At 22.8% G+C, this 18,846-nt stretch overlaps 4 protein-coding genes across 4 annotated transcripts; 1 reads left to right on the top strand and 3 right to left on the bottom strand. All coding sequences in view use genetic code 6, as the record gives it.

The window, feature by feature from the left end:
- Nucleotides 1-524: 524 nt before the first annotated feature.
- Nucleotides 525-11,793, bottom strand: TTHERM_000688820 (beige/BEACH domain protein; the record flags this gene model as incomplete). Its single annotated transcript, XM_012800806.1, has 23 exons — nucleotides 525-565; nucleotides 623-709; nucleotides 789-936; nucleotides 997-1,093; nucleotides 1,148-1,326; nucleotides 1,384-1,632; nucleotides 1,692-2,199; nucleotides 2,259-2,404; nucleotides 2,474-2,692; nucleotides 2,752-2,793; nucleotides 2,852-3,038; nucleotides 3,110-3,218; nucleotides 3,289-3,850; nucleotides 3,913-4,134; nucleotides 4,177-4,532; nucleotides 4,583-4,739; nucleotides 4,788-5,448; nucleotides 5,502-5,610; nucleotides 5,668-8,312; nucleotides 8,428-8,834; nucleotides 8,906-9,703; nucleotides 9,763-9,915; nucleotides 10,393-11,793. The coding sequence occupies 23 exons, from the start codon at nucleotides 11,791-11,793 to the stop codon at nucleotides 525-527; spliced, it is 9,483 nt and encodes a 3,160-aa protein (XP_012656260.1).
- Nucleotides 11,794-12,912: 1,119 nt separating this feature from the next.
- Nucleotides 12,913-14,901, bottom strand: TTHERM_000688831 (hypothetical protein; the record flags this gene model as incomplete). Its single annotated transcript, XM_012800807.1, has 4 exons — nucleotides 12,913-13,630; nucleotides 13,714-13,994; nucleotides 14,371-14,612; nucleotides 14,712-14,901. 4 exons carry the CDS (start codon nucleotides 14,899-14,901, stop codon nucleotides 12,913-12,915), a joined length of 1,431 nt encoding a protein of 476 aa, XP_012656261.1.
- Nucleotides 14,902-15,924: 1,023 nt separating this feature from the next.
- On the bottom strand, nucleotides 15,925-18,782 carry TTHERM_00689830 (tRNA modification GTPase MnmE). The gene is made up of 7 exons (XM_001026986.2): nucleotides 18,623-18,782; nucleotides 18,294-18,570; nucleotides 18,146-18,240; nucleotides 17,878-18,093; nucleotides 17,689-17,820; nucleotides 17,424-17,626; nucleotides 15,925-17,360 (listed from the first exon to the last, which is right to left on the bottom strand). Exons 1-7 carry the CDS (start codon nucleotides 18,743-18,745, stop codon nucleotides 16,817-16,819), a joined length of 1,590 nt encoding a protein of 529 aa, XP_001026986.2. The 5' UTR covers nucleotides 18,746-18,782; the 3' UTR covers nucleotides 15,925-16,816.
- Nucleotides 15,952-16,707, top strand: TTHERM_00689820 (exonuclease; the record flags this gene model as incomplete). Its single annotated transcript, XM_001026985.1, has 1 exon — nucleotides 15,952-16,707. One exon carries the CDS (start codon nucleotides 15,952-15,954, stop codon nucleotides 16,705-16,707), a length of 756 nt encoding a protein of 251 aa, XP_001026985.1.
- Nucleotides 18,783-18,846: the final 64 nt, after the last annotated feature.

The following is an 18,846-nucleotide window of genomic DNA, read 5'->3' on the forward strand; positions in this document are numbered from 1 at the left end:
TTACAAATTAAAAAAAAATATAGTTATTATCTCAGAAATATATTTATTTGATTTAATAAATATATCGACAATTCAATATAAAATATAGAAGTGAATGAAAAAAAAAGATTTTTAAAAAAGTAAGATTATATTTATTTATTTGTTTTTCAAAAATGAAAGAAAAATTTTTTTATTTTCAAATTATTGTGCCAAGTAAGTTTGCTTAATTTATAATTAATAAAATTATTTCTTCAGCAGAAAATAAAGTTAAATTTAAAACATAATAAGACAAATTATAATTAGAATGCAAATTAATTTAGATGAATTATAAAGCAATTAGAATAAGTTTATTACAATAAATATGTATAGATTATTAGTATTTACAATCCATTAATTGTATTAAACATATCAGATTTTTAAATTATTTGTTAAATTTTGCTATATATATATATTATTCATTTTATAATATAATTTAATTTTTTAGGTTCTGACTTTATTTATTTGCTTATTCTTATTGAATTTTTTATTTTAATTAATTATTTAATTCACATACAAGCCCAATCAAGTTTGTTAATAATTCTTTACTCTTTTAATTTATTAAATAATTGATTTACTTAATTGTTGTTATTTTTTTTAAATTTACTTTTTGATGTTACTAGGGAAATGAACTAATCACTTGAATCGTTTTTTCCAGATTTGAAGCTACGCAAGAAATAGATTATAAGTGTATCTAATCAGTAAATAAAATAAATAAATGTATGATAATTTTTTTGATATAAATATAAAAATAATCTTAATAATTTTATTACTTCTATCATAGAAAAGACCAATATTCCTGTAAACACAATTATCTAAAACTTATGCTTTTCTATAGTTTTTTCTAATTTATTTAGCACTATCTATGAAGTGGTACATAAACATATCCCAAATTTCGAATTTCTGCTTTTTGCAAACTACCTATTTTAATATAATTTGTATTTTAAATTTACAATAGATTCTTGATTTATATTAATTTACCATAGATTTATAATTAATGAAAGCCATATCTATTATCTCTTCGTCATGACTACTAACAACATGTTAATAATGGTCAAACTAGTTGTAACAGTTGATACTTTTTTATTATTGTTTTAGATAAATGATTATTTTGAATAAAAATAGAAATTACTCTAGTAAATAAAGAGTGCTTAGTAAAGTTTTTGGGTATCCACCTCTCTCAGTTTTACATAAAATGCAAATGTAGCCATCAGGACTCAAAGTCATTTTAACAATATCTCTTAGTAATATATCAGGACAATACTTTCTAATACATTTACCGTCTGAGTTGTGTATTAAGAATGTACTTTACTGTTTTAAAATTTAATAAGCATTTTAATAAATGAAAGAGAGTTTTTAATAATTTACTTAGTCAACTGAGACAATAATATCCAATTCAGCACATACTTCTACTAAAGTAATAGGTGAATAATGTCCATAAAGAATTTGAATATTCTTAAAAACAGAATTATCTCTAATGTGGAGCTATTTGAGCTGCTCGCTCGATTTTTTTATTAAACGGATATCGAAATCTGCTAAGAAAATTTTAGAGTTAGCTACTGAGACTAAAATACCACTATTAACATTGTTTATGCATTTTACTATTGTTAGAGGTTACTATTTTTAAAAATAAGTGATAATAATTAAAAAATTTTTATTTTACAAATAAATTTTACATTCGAAAAACTAACTTAGCTAGCAATTTATAAATTATAGTATAGATTGATATTATTAGATTTTTAGTTAATGGCAAAGAAAATATCACCATCAAAAAATGCAAGCAAGTTTTAGTATTATCTAATCGAATTTTAATTTTCATTTATTTTATGCTCAATTTGTACAAACTTTCCTTTTTTTTCTCTATCTTATTTATCTTTAAAAAGTTTGCTTTTTATAACAATTATGTAATTAGAATCTTTGCTAGGCTGATCTTTTTTGACAAAGTAAATATCTTAATTTATTATTTAAAAGAAAATGTTGGTCCCTTCTTTCTCTTCAAGTTCGATATTCATCCTATATTTTTTGCTATTTTATTCAGGATTTTAAGAATACCTTAAATCAGTACTCATCTTTGCTGGTATTTATGAATTTCTTCGTTCATTTACTAGTATGTCTTCTCCTTAATTTTATTCAGCCTTTTTGTTAGGTAATCTATCGAAATTCTAAATAATATCATAATTCTCCCTAATATTTTTAGATAATGGTTTTTAAAATGGTAAATATATATCAATTAAATTTATTACAAATTATTTTTCATAGGATGTTAAGTTGTGAACAACTTAGTAGGGAATGTCCCAAAGCATTAAATTTAAGTTAAAAGTGATCTTAGCTTATCAACATCCTATTATGATGCCAGTTTATTATAGAGATCTTTAACTTTCATATTCATCTTTTCATATTTAAAAAAAAATTTATTCAATAAATGAAAAATAAATAGCTTGCTTGATTGCTTTTTTACCTTATCTTTATAAGTTTTAATATTAAACAAATTATCTCTCATTTATTAATTTCTTCCCCATATTAAATCAATCCAATAATTCAAATTTTCAGAAACATATCTACTTTCTAAAGCTGCTCTTTGTACCTAAACAAATAAATGCGGGCTACCGTGTGACCAAGGAGGAAGTTCTACATGGTTGACTTTTAGATCTTTCTTTTCTTATTGATTATCTGAATTCTAAATAAAAAATATGTATAATTATGGAATGTTATTACACTAAAATAGTGGTTAATTACCTAATTTTACCTCAATTACCTCTCTCCAAAGTCAAGCTCTGACTATTATTATAAATAAATATTGATTAATTTTAACTTCTATTTTAAATTTTTATTTTACTTTATTAATAAGGAAATCTGGTAAAAAAAAGAACTCAGGAATTAATTCTTTTAGATCTGAGCTGTTTTCAGTACAAGATCTCCATGTTTATTCTATACTAAAGAAAAGTCTATCAGGATGATCAAACTTTCCACTCTATAATTAAATTCCTAAAGATGAAAAAGGTTCAATCCTGATTAGATAGTAGCTTTATTTATTTAATCAGTTAAAATTTAATTAGATTATGCTTTTATTTATTTTATTTTTGGCATATTTTACATTATGTGAACTGCAGTAGAAAAGTGAGATCCGTAAAATCCGTACTTAGAGTCTCCAAGAACCTCATATTTTTCAAGATATTCTCTATATCTCATTTCGTTTAACTTACCTAAATTAGTTTGATTAAAAAAATAAATATTTTTTACGTTTATTAATAATTAAAAATAAATATGTTTTACCAAGAGGATATTATAAATTTCTATATATTTGTAAATTATTTAAGTTAATGTGATCGCTTTTATAGTCTTATATTATCCATGGAAATACATAGTATTAATTTATATCATTGAGTGAACGACTAGATAAAGAATTTAATGCCATCAAATACTCAAAATTTGTAATTTCATCATCTTACCATTGCTTTTAATATTTGATTAATTTTTTCTTTTTTAAGCTATCATCAATAATCTAAAAAATATAGCTTGTCCTATTTTATTTTTAGATTTTTTTAAGAGAATCCAAAAACTCCTTTTTTGTTTATTCTTCAAAGAAAACAAAAAAATAAGATTTGTTGTTTTTCATGAATATTTCAACTGAGTTTTCTAGGGCATTAAAAGTTTAACAATATATTTCTAATATGTTCTTTATTTGAAGATTTTTTTTACGGTCTTTAGATTGTGGTTCAAGAGATCCTAGCAAATATTTTTTGTAATTTTAAATTTAATTCTTTTCTTATTCTTTTGATTAATTATTATCTTGGTAAGGCATTGAGGTTATCTAGTAATCATCTTTGTTTAATGACTATTTTTTTAAATTAAATAAAATTTAATTGATATAAATTATTTATTTGATTAAATGAGTACATCTTAATCAGGTCTTTTAAAAACTTTATTGCTTTCGAAAATAATTTCTGATTCATCATCTTGAAGTTTTAAGATTCTAATAACACCAAAGTATGAATTTGTCAAAGAAATATATTCTCCCTCCTTTTAAAAAATTAATTTAGGCTACTGAGTTTTAGCAAAAATATCTTCTATTTATTTTTCTGAGTCATGCTTAACTGTGTCTACATCTTCGCTTAAAAACTAAAAAAGATATTAGACTTTAATTGAATGAATTCTATTTACTTAATCTTGAATAGTATTGATACTGCTTTCTGATTTTATTTCGCATTCTCTTACTTTAGAATTATATAATTCTGATTAATCATCAAAATTATCTTCAGCCTATTTTTCATCGTTATTTTATTGATTTTTAAAATACTCTTGCTAGTATTGTTGATGATTTTTATAAATATTTTTTTTCTTAGATTTTGTGTAAGTTAAGCTTCTTCTGCCATAAATATCGATAGTTTTAGAAATAGTTTGAACAGATTTATAATTATCAAATTCTCTATAAAAAACTCCCTTTTGACTTTCCAAGTTTTTTTGAATTTTTTCCCACTTCTTATCGAATATTTTATCATAGTTATTAGCTTGTGATTCTTTTAATTATTTTAAAAATAAATTTAAAAAATATTTTTAAAAATCTTACCCATAAAATAAAATTCTTAATTCAAATCAATAAGCTATTAAACTTTGTAAATCTTCAAAGATTTTAAGGAGGCAATTGTGTCTTAAATTGATTAACAGTTTTTATTTTTTTCAAATAAAATCATTCTTTAAAGCAAAAGAGGCATCAATGAAGAAACCTTTTATTTAAAAAATTAGTTATATTTAATTTTTGAAAAAATTTTTACTAAATCAATTGAATTGACAATAGGCATGTATAAGCTAGGAATTATAAGACCGTCTATTGAATATTCCTCAAAATTTTGTATTTAAGTAAGCTTTAAGTATAACTGGTAAATATTTTCATCAGACTATTCTTGAGATTATTTGAGGGCGATTTAAGATATTTTTTGATAAAAATCGAATTTATCTAATGAAGAAGGATTTTTTTTTGGTTGACTTTCGTTTAATTTTGAATTCTATTTAAATTGGCTATTTTTTCTTATATTTTAAATTTCTAATTGATTTTCTTAATCTTCAGTATTATTATTATTGTAAATTCTATCTTAATTCTAATAAAACAATTCGAAATTGTCTTTGAAGATTTGAATTAGGTCATCAATTTATTGATCTGCCTTATCTTTAGATAGGTCCTCGCAAAAATACTAATAATTTATATTGAGTTAATTATTGAAAAAATATTCTAAAAGAGTATTGGATATTTCCTTAGCTCCTTTTTTAGGTTATATTTAATTCTGCAAATTTTAGCAAACATTATTTATTTATGAAAGGCTTTCAATGCATTTTTATTTATTCATCAGATTTAAAGTCTGTATTATTAATTATATAGTGATCTTTATTTCCTTCTGCTCTTGTAAATTTTATTTGGTTAAAGGCTCATGGATTTTTCTAATTGTTAATTAATTAGTTAAATCTAAATAAAAAAATTAAAAAAATCTTACTTAGATTAGTGATAAAAAACTCTGAAAAGGTTAAACAGGATATAAATGGTTAGGTGCTCTTTTAATGCTGAATAAATATTCTATTATTGTGCTGGGTATTTATTTGTTTCTATTTCATATAAAAAATGCATAGGATTACCTAGCTAGACATTTTTTAAAATATTACCTTCTATAATATAATGCTTCTCTTTTATTAGAGAGCTATTTAACATTGAATTATTCGATGTTATTTATTAAATATTTTCTAAAAATTAACAGCTTTAAAATATTTTGAGAAGTTTTTCAATGAATTATTTTTATTCTTAATGTTTTAATTAGTGCATATTTTATAATTTTTATATCAACATAAATAAAACGTTGATAACTGAACGGAGGGGACCTCCATTAATTTGGTCAACTCCTTTGAAATTTTATTACATTTATTTTATCAAATCAATTTGACTAGGGTTAAAAAAGCTGTTTTAATTCAGAACTTTTAAAATTGGATCTATGTTATAAATTAATTTTGAATAAACTCCAAAATTTACAAATTGTTCTATCAAATTAATAATCTCTTTTATTATACTCTGATCCAGCTTTTAAAAATCTTAAGTTTGAATTATGTATTCGACAATAAAAATTACATTTAATAAGCATAGCTGATGTTATTTAATATTTTATTTTTTATCTGAAGATTTAGAATTTTCTAAAATTCTCTGAATAAGACTTTTCAATCCGATCAAATAATCTTCTAAATTTGGTGATTCAAACTATTATTGCTGTTCATCTTGTTAGTACTCATCAAATTACAAATGATCATATGGAGGACCATGTTACAATAGAAGCTCTTTCTAATTCACAAATCTCTCACCATCGTTTTTTTGTTTAGTATTTTTTGACTCATATAATTTTTAGTAATCATTTTGATAGAGGAATAAAGATAGTATTGCAAGCATTTCTTCTAAAATCTATCGAGGATCCTCGTTATATTTTATATTGTAGTAAAGATAACTTTCTATTAATGCAGAAATAATTTCATGTTTAGTTTTATTTGTGTTTATTTCTGGCTTAATTGAAAATTCGTTAATGATTGTATTTAGCAAATATAAAAATTCATGGCGTTTGTAATTTTTCCTACTCATAATAAGATTAATTTTTTTGTGAAACTCTAAGATCACCTGCAGCTGAGTTTTGTTGCTAAAGTAAGAAAATTTATTTATAAATATATTTAAAATACTGTTCTTTTAGTTTAAAACTGATTATTCCTTTTAAAATATCACTTATAAAAGATTTTGTTCAAAAGCTGTAGAACTTTTTTCTCCCATTTCTACAAGATTTTCTCCAAGACGTAAAATGAGTTGATTTAAAAAATTTGAATATACTTCTTGTTTTGATTAAAAGGATTCCTCAATAACTGATTGCTTAAATTACTCATAAAAATGATAAACAATATCTATTAAGTAGCGCTAAACATTTTCTTAATATTAATTATCTTTTGAAATGTGATTATTGTTTATTCCCATAATTATATCTAAGTATTTATATTTAAATAGAGCATTTTGATAAAAGTACTCTTAGTCTAAGCTTGAAGGATCTTCTTCTATTTTGTTCAAAGGTTTTTCTACTATTTATTGAATTAAATTCTTTTTAACGCCTTGCATAGTTGTCTTTCTACTCTATTAACTACTCTAGCTTCCATTAATCCTGTTATTAATATCAAAATCACTACCATTGAAGTAGCCTTCTTATTCTCTTGTATATTATACAAGAGGAGTTAAAGTCATTTAAGAGCTTTTAATTGATGTTGATTCTGATTATAAATTTACTTAATCAAAATTGTTTGAATTGGCTATGTTTTAATTTTTTATACCATTCTAAACAACTATCATTTTTTCTTCTTATACTAAAAGAGCTGTCATTTAACGTCTAAAAATATATTATTTTTCTTCTGCAGTTTATTTGATGTCTTTTTAAGTAGTTTATTTAATGGTTGGCTCAGTTGTTTTGACCATCAAACGACGAATAATATAAATTAATTCTTTAATTAGCAAACTAAACTGCAACCTTTCTAATTCATAGGGTTGTTTTTCAATTTGATGCTATAGATTGCATTAATTACAATAAAATTAATCAGAGAAACCCTAAGTTGTAAAATCATCATCATTTTGATTTGAGTAATTTGTTTCGCTTGGAGCATTTGAATTTTAGCAGCTATCATTCGAATATGATTCCTTTCTTATTTTCCCCTGACTTAAAGTTGCTCTTCCGGCTATATTTTACTTTTCTTAAGTGAAATTAATTTTATTTGTTTAATTTAGAGTATTTGGAAATAGGAAAGTATTCCCAAAAATCTCTCCCATATCCTTAAGGTTGTTTTGACTTTAACTTTATTTTATTACTTTTGTTTAAGGAGTCTTTAAATTGCTTAGATGCTAGGTTGTTAAAGAACTCCCAAATTATAAATTTAACTTTTGATTTTATCTATCAATTAAAAGTGGGCAATTCAATTGTTAAGATTACTGACATTACTTTTGTAAATAATCGAGCTTATTTCCCATATTAATTAAGTAGCTTAAGTAGCTCAAAATAGTTTTAATTTAATTTTGAAATATCTAATGATAAATTTAATCTTCTCTAGGTTATTTTACTAAGATTACATGATAAATGATATTAAAAATTTATTTCAAAAGAGTTTCTTTATTCTTAAAATCAATTATTTTCTTTGGAATGTCCTTTTCTTCCATATTCTTTTATCTCTAAAAATTAGCATAAAATTAAAATGTCGAATTTGATGCATCACTTGATGTTGTATAGCTGTCTTCTTCCTTTTAGCTATTATAATAAATTTAAATTTATTTAACGATTGATTAAATAAAAGAAGGAAGTTTATTATAAATTAAAAGTTATTTAATAATAATGTAAGTAAGTAATTAAGTAGGTAAGTTACTTGTAAGGACTTTTACTTGAAGAATTTAGACTTTCTTAGCTTGTATCACCAAAGCCTTGTATATTTTTGAACGTTAGCTTTGTATTTGAATTTGCAGATTAATTGACTTTTTTGTCTAATATAAACTCATATAAATCACTTAGATAATATTTGATGCAACTATACAAAATATATTCTATCTTATTAGATTTTTATAGCTCAAAGCTAAATCTTTTAAAAACCTATTCTTTGATTTCTCTAAGTATGATCTCCTAATCAAAGTAAGTTAAGCAGTTTATAATATCAAAATTTAAAATGACATTAACAAAACATCTATAAAGCATTTAGTTATCGAACTCCCATGATCTATAATATTTAATTAAAATATCTGCAACAGGAAAATTTCCTTCTTTGAATACATCTAATTTCTATATAAAATAAAATTAAAATGTAATGTATACTCAATGGAATTTAGTTAATTAATCAATATTTAACTTACTTCTTTAAGGAAATTTTGAAGCAATACAAAACCATTCTTTTCTATGAAAAATTGATTGATTGACTCCAATTGCATTTTAGAAACCTGGCATAGCATTGATTCTTTTTAGTCTTTTGTTATTATTCCTTGATTGCTCAAATTTGTTAGGTAAGTGTCTAAACTTTTTAAAATGTGCGAATGAGAGTAGTTAAATTACTCCATAATGCTGAAAATAACTTTTATTGTGTTAAATTTAGATTCTATCTTGATTTTTTTTGATTAAATATCTAATTCAAGAATATTTTTCAGTATATAAAAGAATATATCCATGTTTCCTATCTTTTCTAAGATATTTAAAGGGTAGTTATGCTAATAAAGCCTAAGGTTTACATATTTAATAGTCATTTCATTTATTTTCCAAGATGCCTTTGCCACAGTTTGTTCATTTAGGCCAAAATTGGAGCTTTTATCACTTGATTTGAAAATCTTAGAAAAAAAATTAAGTGATTTTGCTTCATGTCTTTCAGTAAAATTGAAGTGATCATATACATCAGAATTTTTGAATTCGAAAATGAGATTATCTTTATCAATTTCAGATTACTTCATGTTATTTATATATAATTTATTTGAAGGATTTTCGATGTTTAGGCAAAGAGTGTGATATCTCTTTGAAATAGTTTAGCTAAGTATATAAGATTGCTGCACGTCATTAATGAAAGTAAGATTTCTTAACTTTATGCCTTTAAGCTATTTACCAAAATTTAGAGACCATAATTTAAAAAGATATTCTTCATTTTTATTTGCATTTCTTTAATTACTCTTATTAGTGTAAAAAAAAATATTCTTTTATATATTAAAAAAGAAAAACTAAATCTTACTTAATTCAGGATGCTTGTGGTATTGAAGTCTGCTTCTTGGTTTCCTATAATAACAGTAACGTATTTGCTTGCATCAATAAGATAATTATTAGGCTAAATATATTTTGCAGCTAGCTGTTCTTAAGAATAAAAGTCATCTACAATAATTTAGATCTATTTGATATTAATAAATTGATAAGATTTAAGTTTACCTTATTTTAATAAATAGATAGATATATATGTGTCAGTGTTATTAAGTTTATAAAAGAAATTCTAAAAATTTCAAATCAAATGTAAATAAACAAATTATTAATTTATTTTGATTTTTTTTTTTTTTCTTTTATTTTCTTCTTTGCTTTATTTGGCTAATTAATTTCAAAATTAATTAACTCGATTTGTAAAAACTTTGATATTTTTTTAATTTGTAATTCATATTTTTATCACTCTTATTCCAAAAACTCATTTTGAAGAAATCTTTATCTTTTTATTAAGAATTACATATTATTTTGTCTAAATATTAATAATATTTTTAGAATCTTTAATGAACTTACACTATTTCAATAGAAGTCAACTAAAAAAAAAGTAATTTGGTATTAAAAAAAAAAGTAAATAATTAGAATAGGATATTTCAATAATATTTTTCTAAATTACATGCTCTTTTTATTGCCCTGGAAAGATGATTTGTAAAGTGAGCCATTTTTACACAAACTTTTATGTAGAACCTAACTCAAGAATAAAATGTTCTGTTTTTTATTTGCCAAGTATATCAATTTCTAATTTAGTGTTAATATTATCATAGTTAACTTATAAAGTCAGCTTTAAAAATACTTCTTATTGATTTTAGGAGTTTTTTTCCGCTAATATTTTTAACAAGTTAAAAGTTGTTCTCCTTTTTAATGACAACTTAAATCCCATACACATTTGAAAATCTTATAAACCCTTACGTATTTTATCAATTTTTAAAGAGGAGCTTTTTGTGAATAATAAACATTAATCGGAGTGATTATTTTAAATTCTTTGCTCTTCCAAGCATTTTAAAATTTAAAGTAAGCAATCTATAATGAATTCACTATCGTAGTTATTCGTATCTATGCTTTACATTGATATATTTTATTAACTATAAAGTGTATTATCTGAACGATAAGCAGAATTTTATTATAAAGATCCCTCAATCTGAGAATTTTTCTCTTTCAGAACTATATCACTAACCACCTCATCCTTTTAAGTATAACGCTAATCAAATGGCTACACACTTTCTGAAACATTACTTTCACTTACATCTAAAATGATAGCATTGTTAGGCTAATTAACTTGATTTTTTTTTGGTTAAGATTTATCTTCAGAGCTATCTTCTACTTCCTCTAATAAAAAAGTTAATTTTTCATTGAATTTGTACATAATTTTTATAAGCTAATTAATATCTAAACCATTCAATATCTAGCAGCTAAATTGAAGACACCTAGACTTCTTAAATTCAGAAAAATATTTACGTTTTGTTTATAATAATTCAGTATTTTGCAATTGATTGGTATCATTTTATGAAGCAACGATGTTAGGTTCATTTATTTACATTTATTGCATTTTTTTTAATTATAATGAATAACTTTCTAAATCACTCTAGCATATTTCTTTGATAGTTTCATCATCTGGTTCATAAGACCAAGCCTTCAAAATCAAACCTAAAATCTAATCGTAAATATCTTACTGTATCTATTTAATTTATAAGCCTAATGTTTCATCTTGCTTACACATAGCACTTATCAAACAAATAAAATATAATATTTATCTAGGACGCTGCCTTAACTCTTCAGATACTATAAAAGCTTAAATGTGGTCAACTACATCAGTAGAGTAAAATGTATCATCCTTTTGAATGCTTAATTCATCTCTTCCTCTGAAAATCAATTTACCACTTTCGATTTCATCCTAAATTACTTTCAATAAATTCATATTGTGCTAAGGATATTTATTCAGGTTTTCATATAGAACCTATAAAAATTTTTTAAAATCATTTGTTCCGCTAATACTATTTGTATTTATTATTTCCTTCATTAATATTCTATCTTGTTATTATATTCAGAAATTGGTTGCTAAATAAAAAAGATACTTGTAAGCTAAAATAAATGTTGGCAACTTATTCTCAATTTATTTATATTGAATTTAAAAACTCTAAAGAAAAGATTAGCTTGTTATTGTCGTACGAAAAGCTTTTTAGTTTCTATTTTATGTAATAGAATTTGATTTAAAGTTAGAGTTCTCTTATTAATTATTAAAATAATATCTTCACTTTTAATTAATTAATTAAGATCTGAAATTAACTAAGAGCCCTTTTAATTTTTTTAATTTTTTGTTTAATGATTTATTTATCTTTTTATAAAATCTTTTTTGCTTATTTAATAGAACGAAAAACTATTGAATTATTACACATAAAAAATTAATTAATTAAAAATTGCTAGAAATATGTCCATACATCCATCCATCCATATTAAGATAATGAGTTTATTCCTTTAATAAAAAACACTGTTTTTTTATTGATCAACAATCCAGATTCATATCATAAATTGTAAAACAAGGAATACAAATAAATACTTATGCTTATTACTTATTTCTTTTTTTCATTTACCTTCTTGATAACTCCTTGCAATTAATTAATTATTAGTCAATCAAAAACTAATATAAATTTTACCATCAATAAGTTTACATTACATTTTATTGCCCAATTATTTTAATATCCTACTTGAACTTATTGTTCAATTTTGAAATTGTCAAAAAATCTTAGAATTAGTTTTTTAATTTGAAATGAAAAACTCAAATTAAATTTTATTGATTCTTTTGTAAGTAAAATAATTAATTAATAAATTAATTTACATACACTATATATAATACACTAATATATATTTTACCTAAAATTTTAATTTATTTTGAATTAGATTATTATAATTTAAGTCTAATTTTATAAAATATTTTACAATTATTCTTAATATATTAATTTATTTATTTATTTATTGATTTATCACTTTATACTCTGTGAATGTTTTTACTCGTTTTTTATTATTTATAAGTTTTTAAACTAATCTGTAAAATAAGATAAGTTAGGATAATTTGATGCTAAAGCCTATTAAATTAGTAATTATTTATTGATTGGTTGATTCATATAATTTGAAAAATATATCAAAAATTGAAAAGAGTATCTGCTATTGAATTAAAAGCTGTATCTTATGCCTCTTAATTAAATTTTTTCATTTACTTTGAAACTATTTTTTTCTTTTTATTTTCTCTTTTAGAACAATTATTACTAACAGTTGACCTATTATCATCAAATTCTTCATTATCTTAGTCATCTATTTGATTACAATAGCTGTTTTTTCTACTAACTTCATTTATAAGCTAGTTTTGCTATTGCTTTTTAATATTATTATTACTATTATTATTATTATTTTAATTTATTTGCTTAGGTGGTTGCTTCTTTGTTAACTATGATTTTTAGCTTATAGAACTTTTATCACTATCAAGTAAAACAATCTATTTAATTGGAGTTTTATTATCAACCTATTTATTAGCACTTTTATTTTTTTACATATTTTTTATAGGTGTTGCATTAAGCTAATTCCTTTTGTTATAAAAATCAGTTTTTTCTTTCAAAACCTTTACACTAACATCGCTTTTATTATCATCATCTATGATATATTCTTTCCTTTACTTTATATTTTTACTATTTATTCCTTCTGTTTCTAAACTTTTAAGCAATTTTTTAGTTAAGACTTCACAACTATTTTCATTTTCTATATTAATAAAAGAGTTTTCTTAAAATTGTTAACTATTTTTAGGCTTTCTTCCTCTTTTCTTTTTTTATACTTCCATTTAGTTGCTAGTTCCTTTTGCTAATAACCTAAAATATAAAAATATTGATTGAATTTATTTTTTGCTATTTAAATCATAAATAACTAAGAAATTATTAATTAAATTGTTTACTAATTATTATTTGTTTAGAGCAATTTTAAATATTCAGACTCAAGCTATTAATGTTTTTTGAGTAATTCATCGTATTACTAGACTTTATCTATATACTTATTATATAAATCTGCTTTTGACTCTCTGTTTTTCCAACTATCGTACAAATAACTGCAAATATTCAATGATTTTTAACCAGAGCGAAAAACGGCTATTTTTTCAGCTGACCTATCTAACTCATTATGTATTTCTTTTAAGACCATATTTTCATTTAACAAATTTTAATTTCTCTCTTATAGTTCCTATCAGTTTATGAAATATTATTAATAAAATGCAACAAAAAATATTATAATTAGGAAAATAAATAAATAAATAAATAAATACTCTTTTATTGGAGATTATATAATAGATAAGGGGAATTATTGCCGGTCAACCCATATTAAGAACCATAAAACCAAAAATTTAACGTAAGTTAAATTTTTGGTTTTATGGTTCTTAATATGGGTTGACCGGCAATAATTCCCCTTATCTATTATATGAGATTAAATTTGCTTTATAAAAAAACATTGAAAAGAGTGACATAATTTATAGTTAATAAATAATTGCTTATCTTTTAATGCTTTTTAAATTTTAAATTTTTATTATTATCCACCTAAATAAAATGAATTCAAAAATTACCTTCATTTGTTTAATAAAATATTATTTTAACTCAAATATTTCCATTTCTTTGTCATCATGAGACTCCTTTGATCTTTAAATTTACTCTTTTACAAATTAGTTCATTAAATTTAATTCCTATGTGATATCTTCGCATTTATTTTCTATGATTTGCTTTCCTTTTATTGTTTCATCTCTCCCTGGAGCATCTATATTGGATGGCTTTTTAGCGAACAGGGACATTATATCAAGCGATCCTTTACCTTTAATAATATTTTATTTATTGTTAATTTTAAATTTTTTTCTATTCTTTCTTTTTATGTCTAACTTTAATAAATTATGCATATAAGATAAATAATTACCCATGGGAGTAAGATTGAGTTTTCTTGGAGTTATATCACACTTTTTTGCAGACGAAGGAGGTGAGCTTTCATCCAAGACAACAGATTTATCGATAGAGAGAGAGTATGCAGAATAGTGAGAAGGCGAGGATGAAGATACTATTTCAATAAAGCTTTTGGCATTACCTGCCATCATGTAAGATAAATCCATAGTTACTTTACTTTTACACTTTTTATAGTATGTTTGTCAGCTATAAAACTATAATATTTAAATAAATGGTAGTTGATTCTTGCTAAGTGGGCTGCTAAACTTTGCTTTTGCTAATTCTTATTTTTTATTGCTTAATCTCTACAAACTTTATAATTTATTTGCTGTTTTTTATACAATTTTAATGATTAAAAATGCAATATGAAATCAATAATAATATCAGAAGTATTTGATCTAAATTATTATTGAATTATTAATTATTACAATTGATAGAAGTAATGATGCTTTTGCTTTTAAAACTCAGGCTGATTATATTTGCTTTTTAACTAGTTTTTATCAATTTTTTGTTTATAAAAATTTGGGAAACTTAAAAATATCAATTAATTAATTTATCAATTTGTTTGTCCTGCTTTATTATTAATCAAAGAGATTATTTATAAAGAATTGTACTTTCATTTGATAAACAAACACTAAACATTAATTAAAATATTAAATTCTTAATTTCAATTTATATTAAAAATCAAATTTAAAAATTTAAAATATTAATTTTGAAAGCAATTTATTTATTTATACTAACTAAAATAGTATTTCTTTATCTATGAATTTGTATAAATAAATTATCATTTTATCTAATCTATTTATTTTTTGAGTTATTTTTTTTAATTAACACTTTTAAGTACTTTATTAAAGAATTTTTATTTATGTTAATTCTAATTAAGAATTAGATTAAGTTTTGTATTTTGAGAGTTTCTAAAATTCAAAAGCAAAAATTAAAATGCAAAATATAATTTTAATTTAATCAGCTAATCAAGTAAATGGAATTAATTTCTTATTTAAGGGATTAATATTAAAACATAATAAATAAATAATTACATAAAATTATAAATATTATGATAAGAATTAATTTTGAAAAAATATAAGGCTTTATCAGTAAAATATAAAGTGCTGATTTGCGTATAAAGTGTCTATCTAAATATCTTTAAAAGGCTATTTTTTTTTAAAAAATTAAATAATATTTATATTTTAAATTAATTGATTTTGTAATTAATTATTATGGAAGAAGTAAAATAAAATTTGGAAGAAAAAATAAATCTAAATCATGACTTTGATTTTCTCTTGATCTTAGATTTCGAAGCTACATGCAGTAATGATGAAAAACTAAATGTTTAAGAGATTATAGAATTCCCTATAGTTATTTTAGACCTTAAAAAAAATGTAATTTTACCTGAATACTTTCATACATATGTTAAACCTACTTATCATCCTATTCTGACAAAATTTTGCACTGAACTGACCCACATAACTTAAGAATAAGTGGATAATGGAGTCATTTTAGAATCTGCTATTTAGTAAGCTGATGAATTTTTAAATAAAATGGGTATTATTGATAAAAAATTCGCTTTTGTTTGTTGTGGTGATTTTGATCTTGGTTAATGTTTACGCTTAGAGGCTAAATTCAAGAAAATAAATTATCCATAATACTTTAAATAATATATCAACATAAAAAAATAATTTCCTAAAGAATGGTACACAGAAAGTATTATTAAATGGAATAAACCTCCAGGTATGGTAGCAATGCTAAAAGCCATAAATCTTGAGCTTTAAGGAACACACCACTCTGGGTTAGACGACTCTAAAAATATAGCAAGAATAGCATAGTTTATGGTAGAGCATAATATAGTATGGACTAAAGAAATGCTAAGCTAAGTTTAACGAGATAAAGTAAAAGAAAAAAAAACAAAAAAAGAGAAAAAGCTATTAAAATAAAATAAGTAAAGAGATGACCTGGTGGAAACAAACAATAAATGAAACTTAAATAAATAAATTAACGAACATAATTAAAATAATTTATTTTATATTTTGATTTAAAAATGAATTGATTCTGATTGAATATATGATTAAATATTATATTTTTTTCTCACTTTCCAATACAAAATTCTGAAAAGAGTACATCTAAAACTTCTTCAACATCCACTCTACCAGTTATTCTTCCTATACAATTAACTGCTTATCTTAATTCTTCACACACAATATCAACTGGTAAGTTTTGCTTATTTCTTGAGAAAATTTCCAGGTGTTCTAAACATTTTTGTAATTCTAATCTGTGTCTTGTTTAAGTTATAATTGATATAGTCCCACTGCTCATTATTCCATCAGTGATATCTAATCTCTCATTAATTTTTTTAGTTAATTTATCTAATAGGGAGTTTATGTTTTAATTATGTTGTGCTGATATTTATCCATCTATTTTAAATTTTTTATCTCTTATTGTAATGTCAGTTATTTCTTTTTATGAGTTGACTTTATCAATTTTATTTATAAATATAAGAGTATTCTAATTTGATTCTAATATTTCTGATATCTCTTTGATGTCTTAAACAATATACGACCCATCCGCTTGTTTTATTACATCATCTATATCAATTATCCAAATATTTAAATCTGACTCTCTAGCATGTTATCTTTTTATTTTACCAAATTAAAGTTTTAATTTTATTATTTATTTTAATACTTGAATATTTTACAGAGCTTTATTGACACCTTTTTCTTCAATTACATCTTTAGTCTACCTAATTCCTGCAGTGTCATAAAGAAGTATTGGAAAACCAGAAATATTCAAAGAAACTGACAGTGCATCACGAGTAGTGCCAGGAATTTCACTTACAATAGCTATATCTTTTTTTGCTAGACAATTGAGCAGAGTGCTCTTTCCAGCATTAGGCTTACCCTTAAAAATAATTAATTTTAAAATATTATAAAAAATAAAAACCTTCAAAAATGAATAATTACTATAATTGAAATCTTCATTCCATCTCTTAATATTTCTCCTCTATTTCTATCACTAAGCTACTCATTTATATCCTTAATAACTTATTATACATTTTCTTAAGTTTTACCTAAGATGTTAAATTCGACATCATCCTGAATTTATTTTTTTTAATTAATTCAATAATCTATTCAAAATTATTTTCATTTTACCTAATCTGACTCGAAATCAATAAATGCTTCTGCATGGGCTAATGCACGAATAAGCTAAAACCTCCAATCTTCTAAAATTTAACTAGACTTTCCTAGAAACTATTGAGTTGACTAAACTCTTTAACTCTCTGTTTCTGAATTTAGAAGGTCAGCAAGCCCCTCTACTTCAAGCAAGTCTAATTTATTATTTATCATTGCTCTCTTTGTGAACTCTCCCTTTAAAAAAAAATAAAAATTGATATCAATTAATATTATAATTTTGATTTACTGGATCTGCCAATCTGAAATTATTAAGCTAAGAAAGTTCTAAAAGTACTTTCTTTTATAATGCTCTACTGCCATGAATATGCATTTCAACAATATCTTTTTTAAATTAATTTTTCTTAATTTTTAATATAATATGAAAAGTTAGCTACCTTCTCCAGTGTAGCTCTTTGGCCCTTAAAAGTACATGAAAATTCCTTAATCGATTTATTAGTAAATTAAATCCTGTTTTTGAAAAGATTGGTTTTGAGGAGAAACTGTAGGGTCTATCAAAGAATATAATTTTTTAAAATGAGCATATCTATTTTTGAGATTAAGATAGTCCTATACTTAAGAATTGTTCATCCCTTTTATAAGCTATCTTTGCTATGCATTTTAAACAAGCATCTATCCTGCTTGTAAGCAATTAGACCCGCTTATCCTAATAATCTACAAATAATCTAAATTATAATTTGCGAAAAATAAAACTAAATATGATTACTGAAACACCTGCTTTAACATTTCCTGAAGCTATAGCGTAAATATTATCAGAAAAATGAATATTTGTAGAGCAAAATTAATATCTAGAAATAAATTGAAGTTTATTATATTTAAGTAGATTCATATTTTAAGTTTTTTAAAGAAAAATATTGATTTCTTGAATATTATATAATCTTATTTAATATTTAATTACCAGAAACAAACTAAAACTGTATTATTTTTATA

This window comes from Tetrahymena thermophila, assembly GCF_000189635.1.
Source record: "Tetrahymena thermophila SB210 genomic scaffold scf_8253915, whole genome shotgun sequence".
NCBI classification, from domain to species: Eukaryota; Ciliophora; class Oligohymenophorea; order Hymenostomatida; family Tetrahymenidae; genus Tetrahymena; species Tetrahymena thermophila.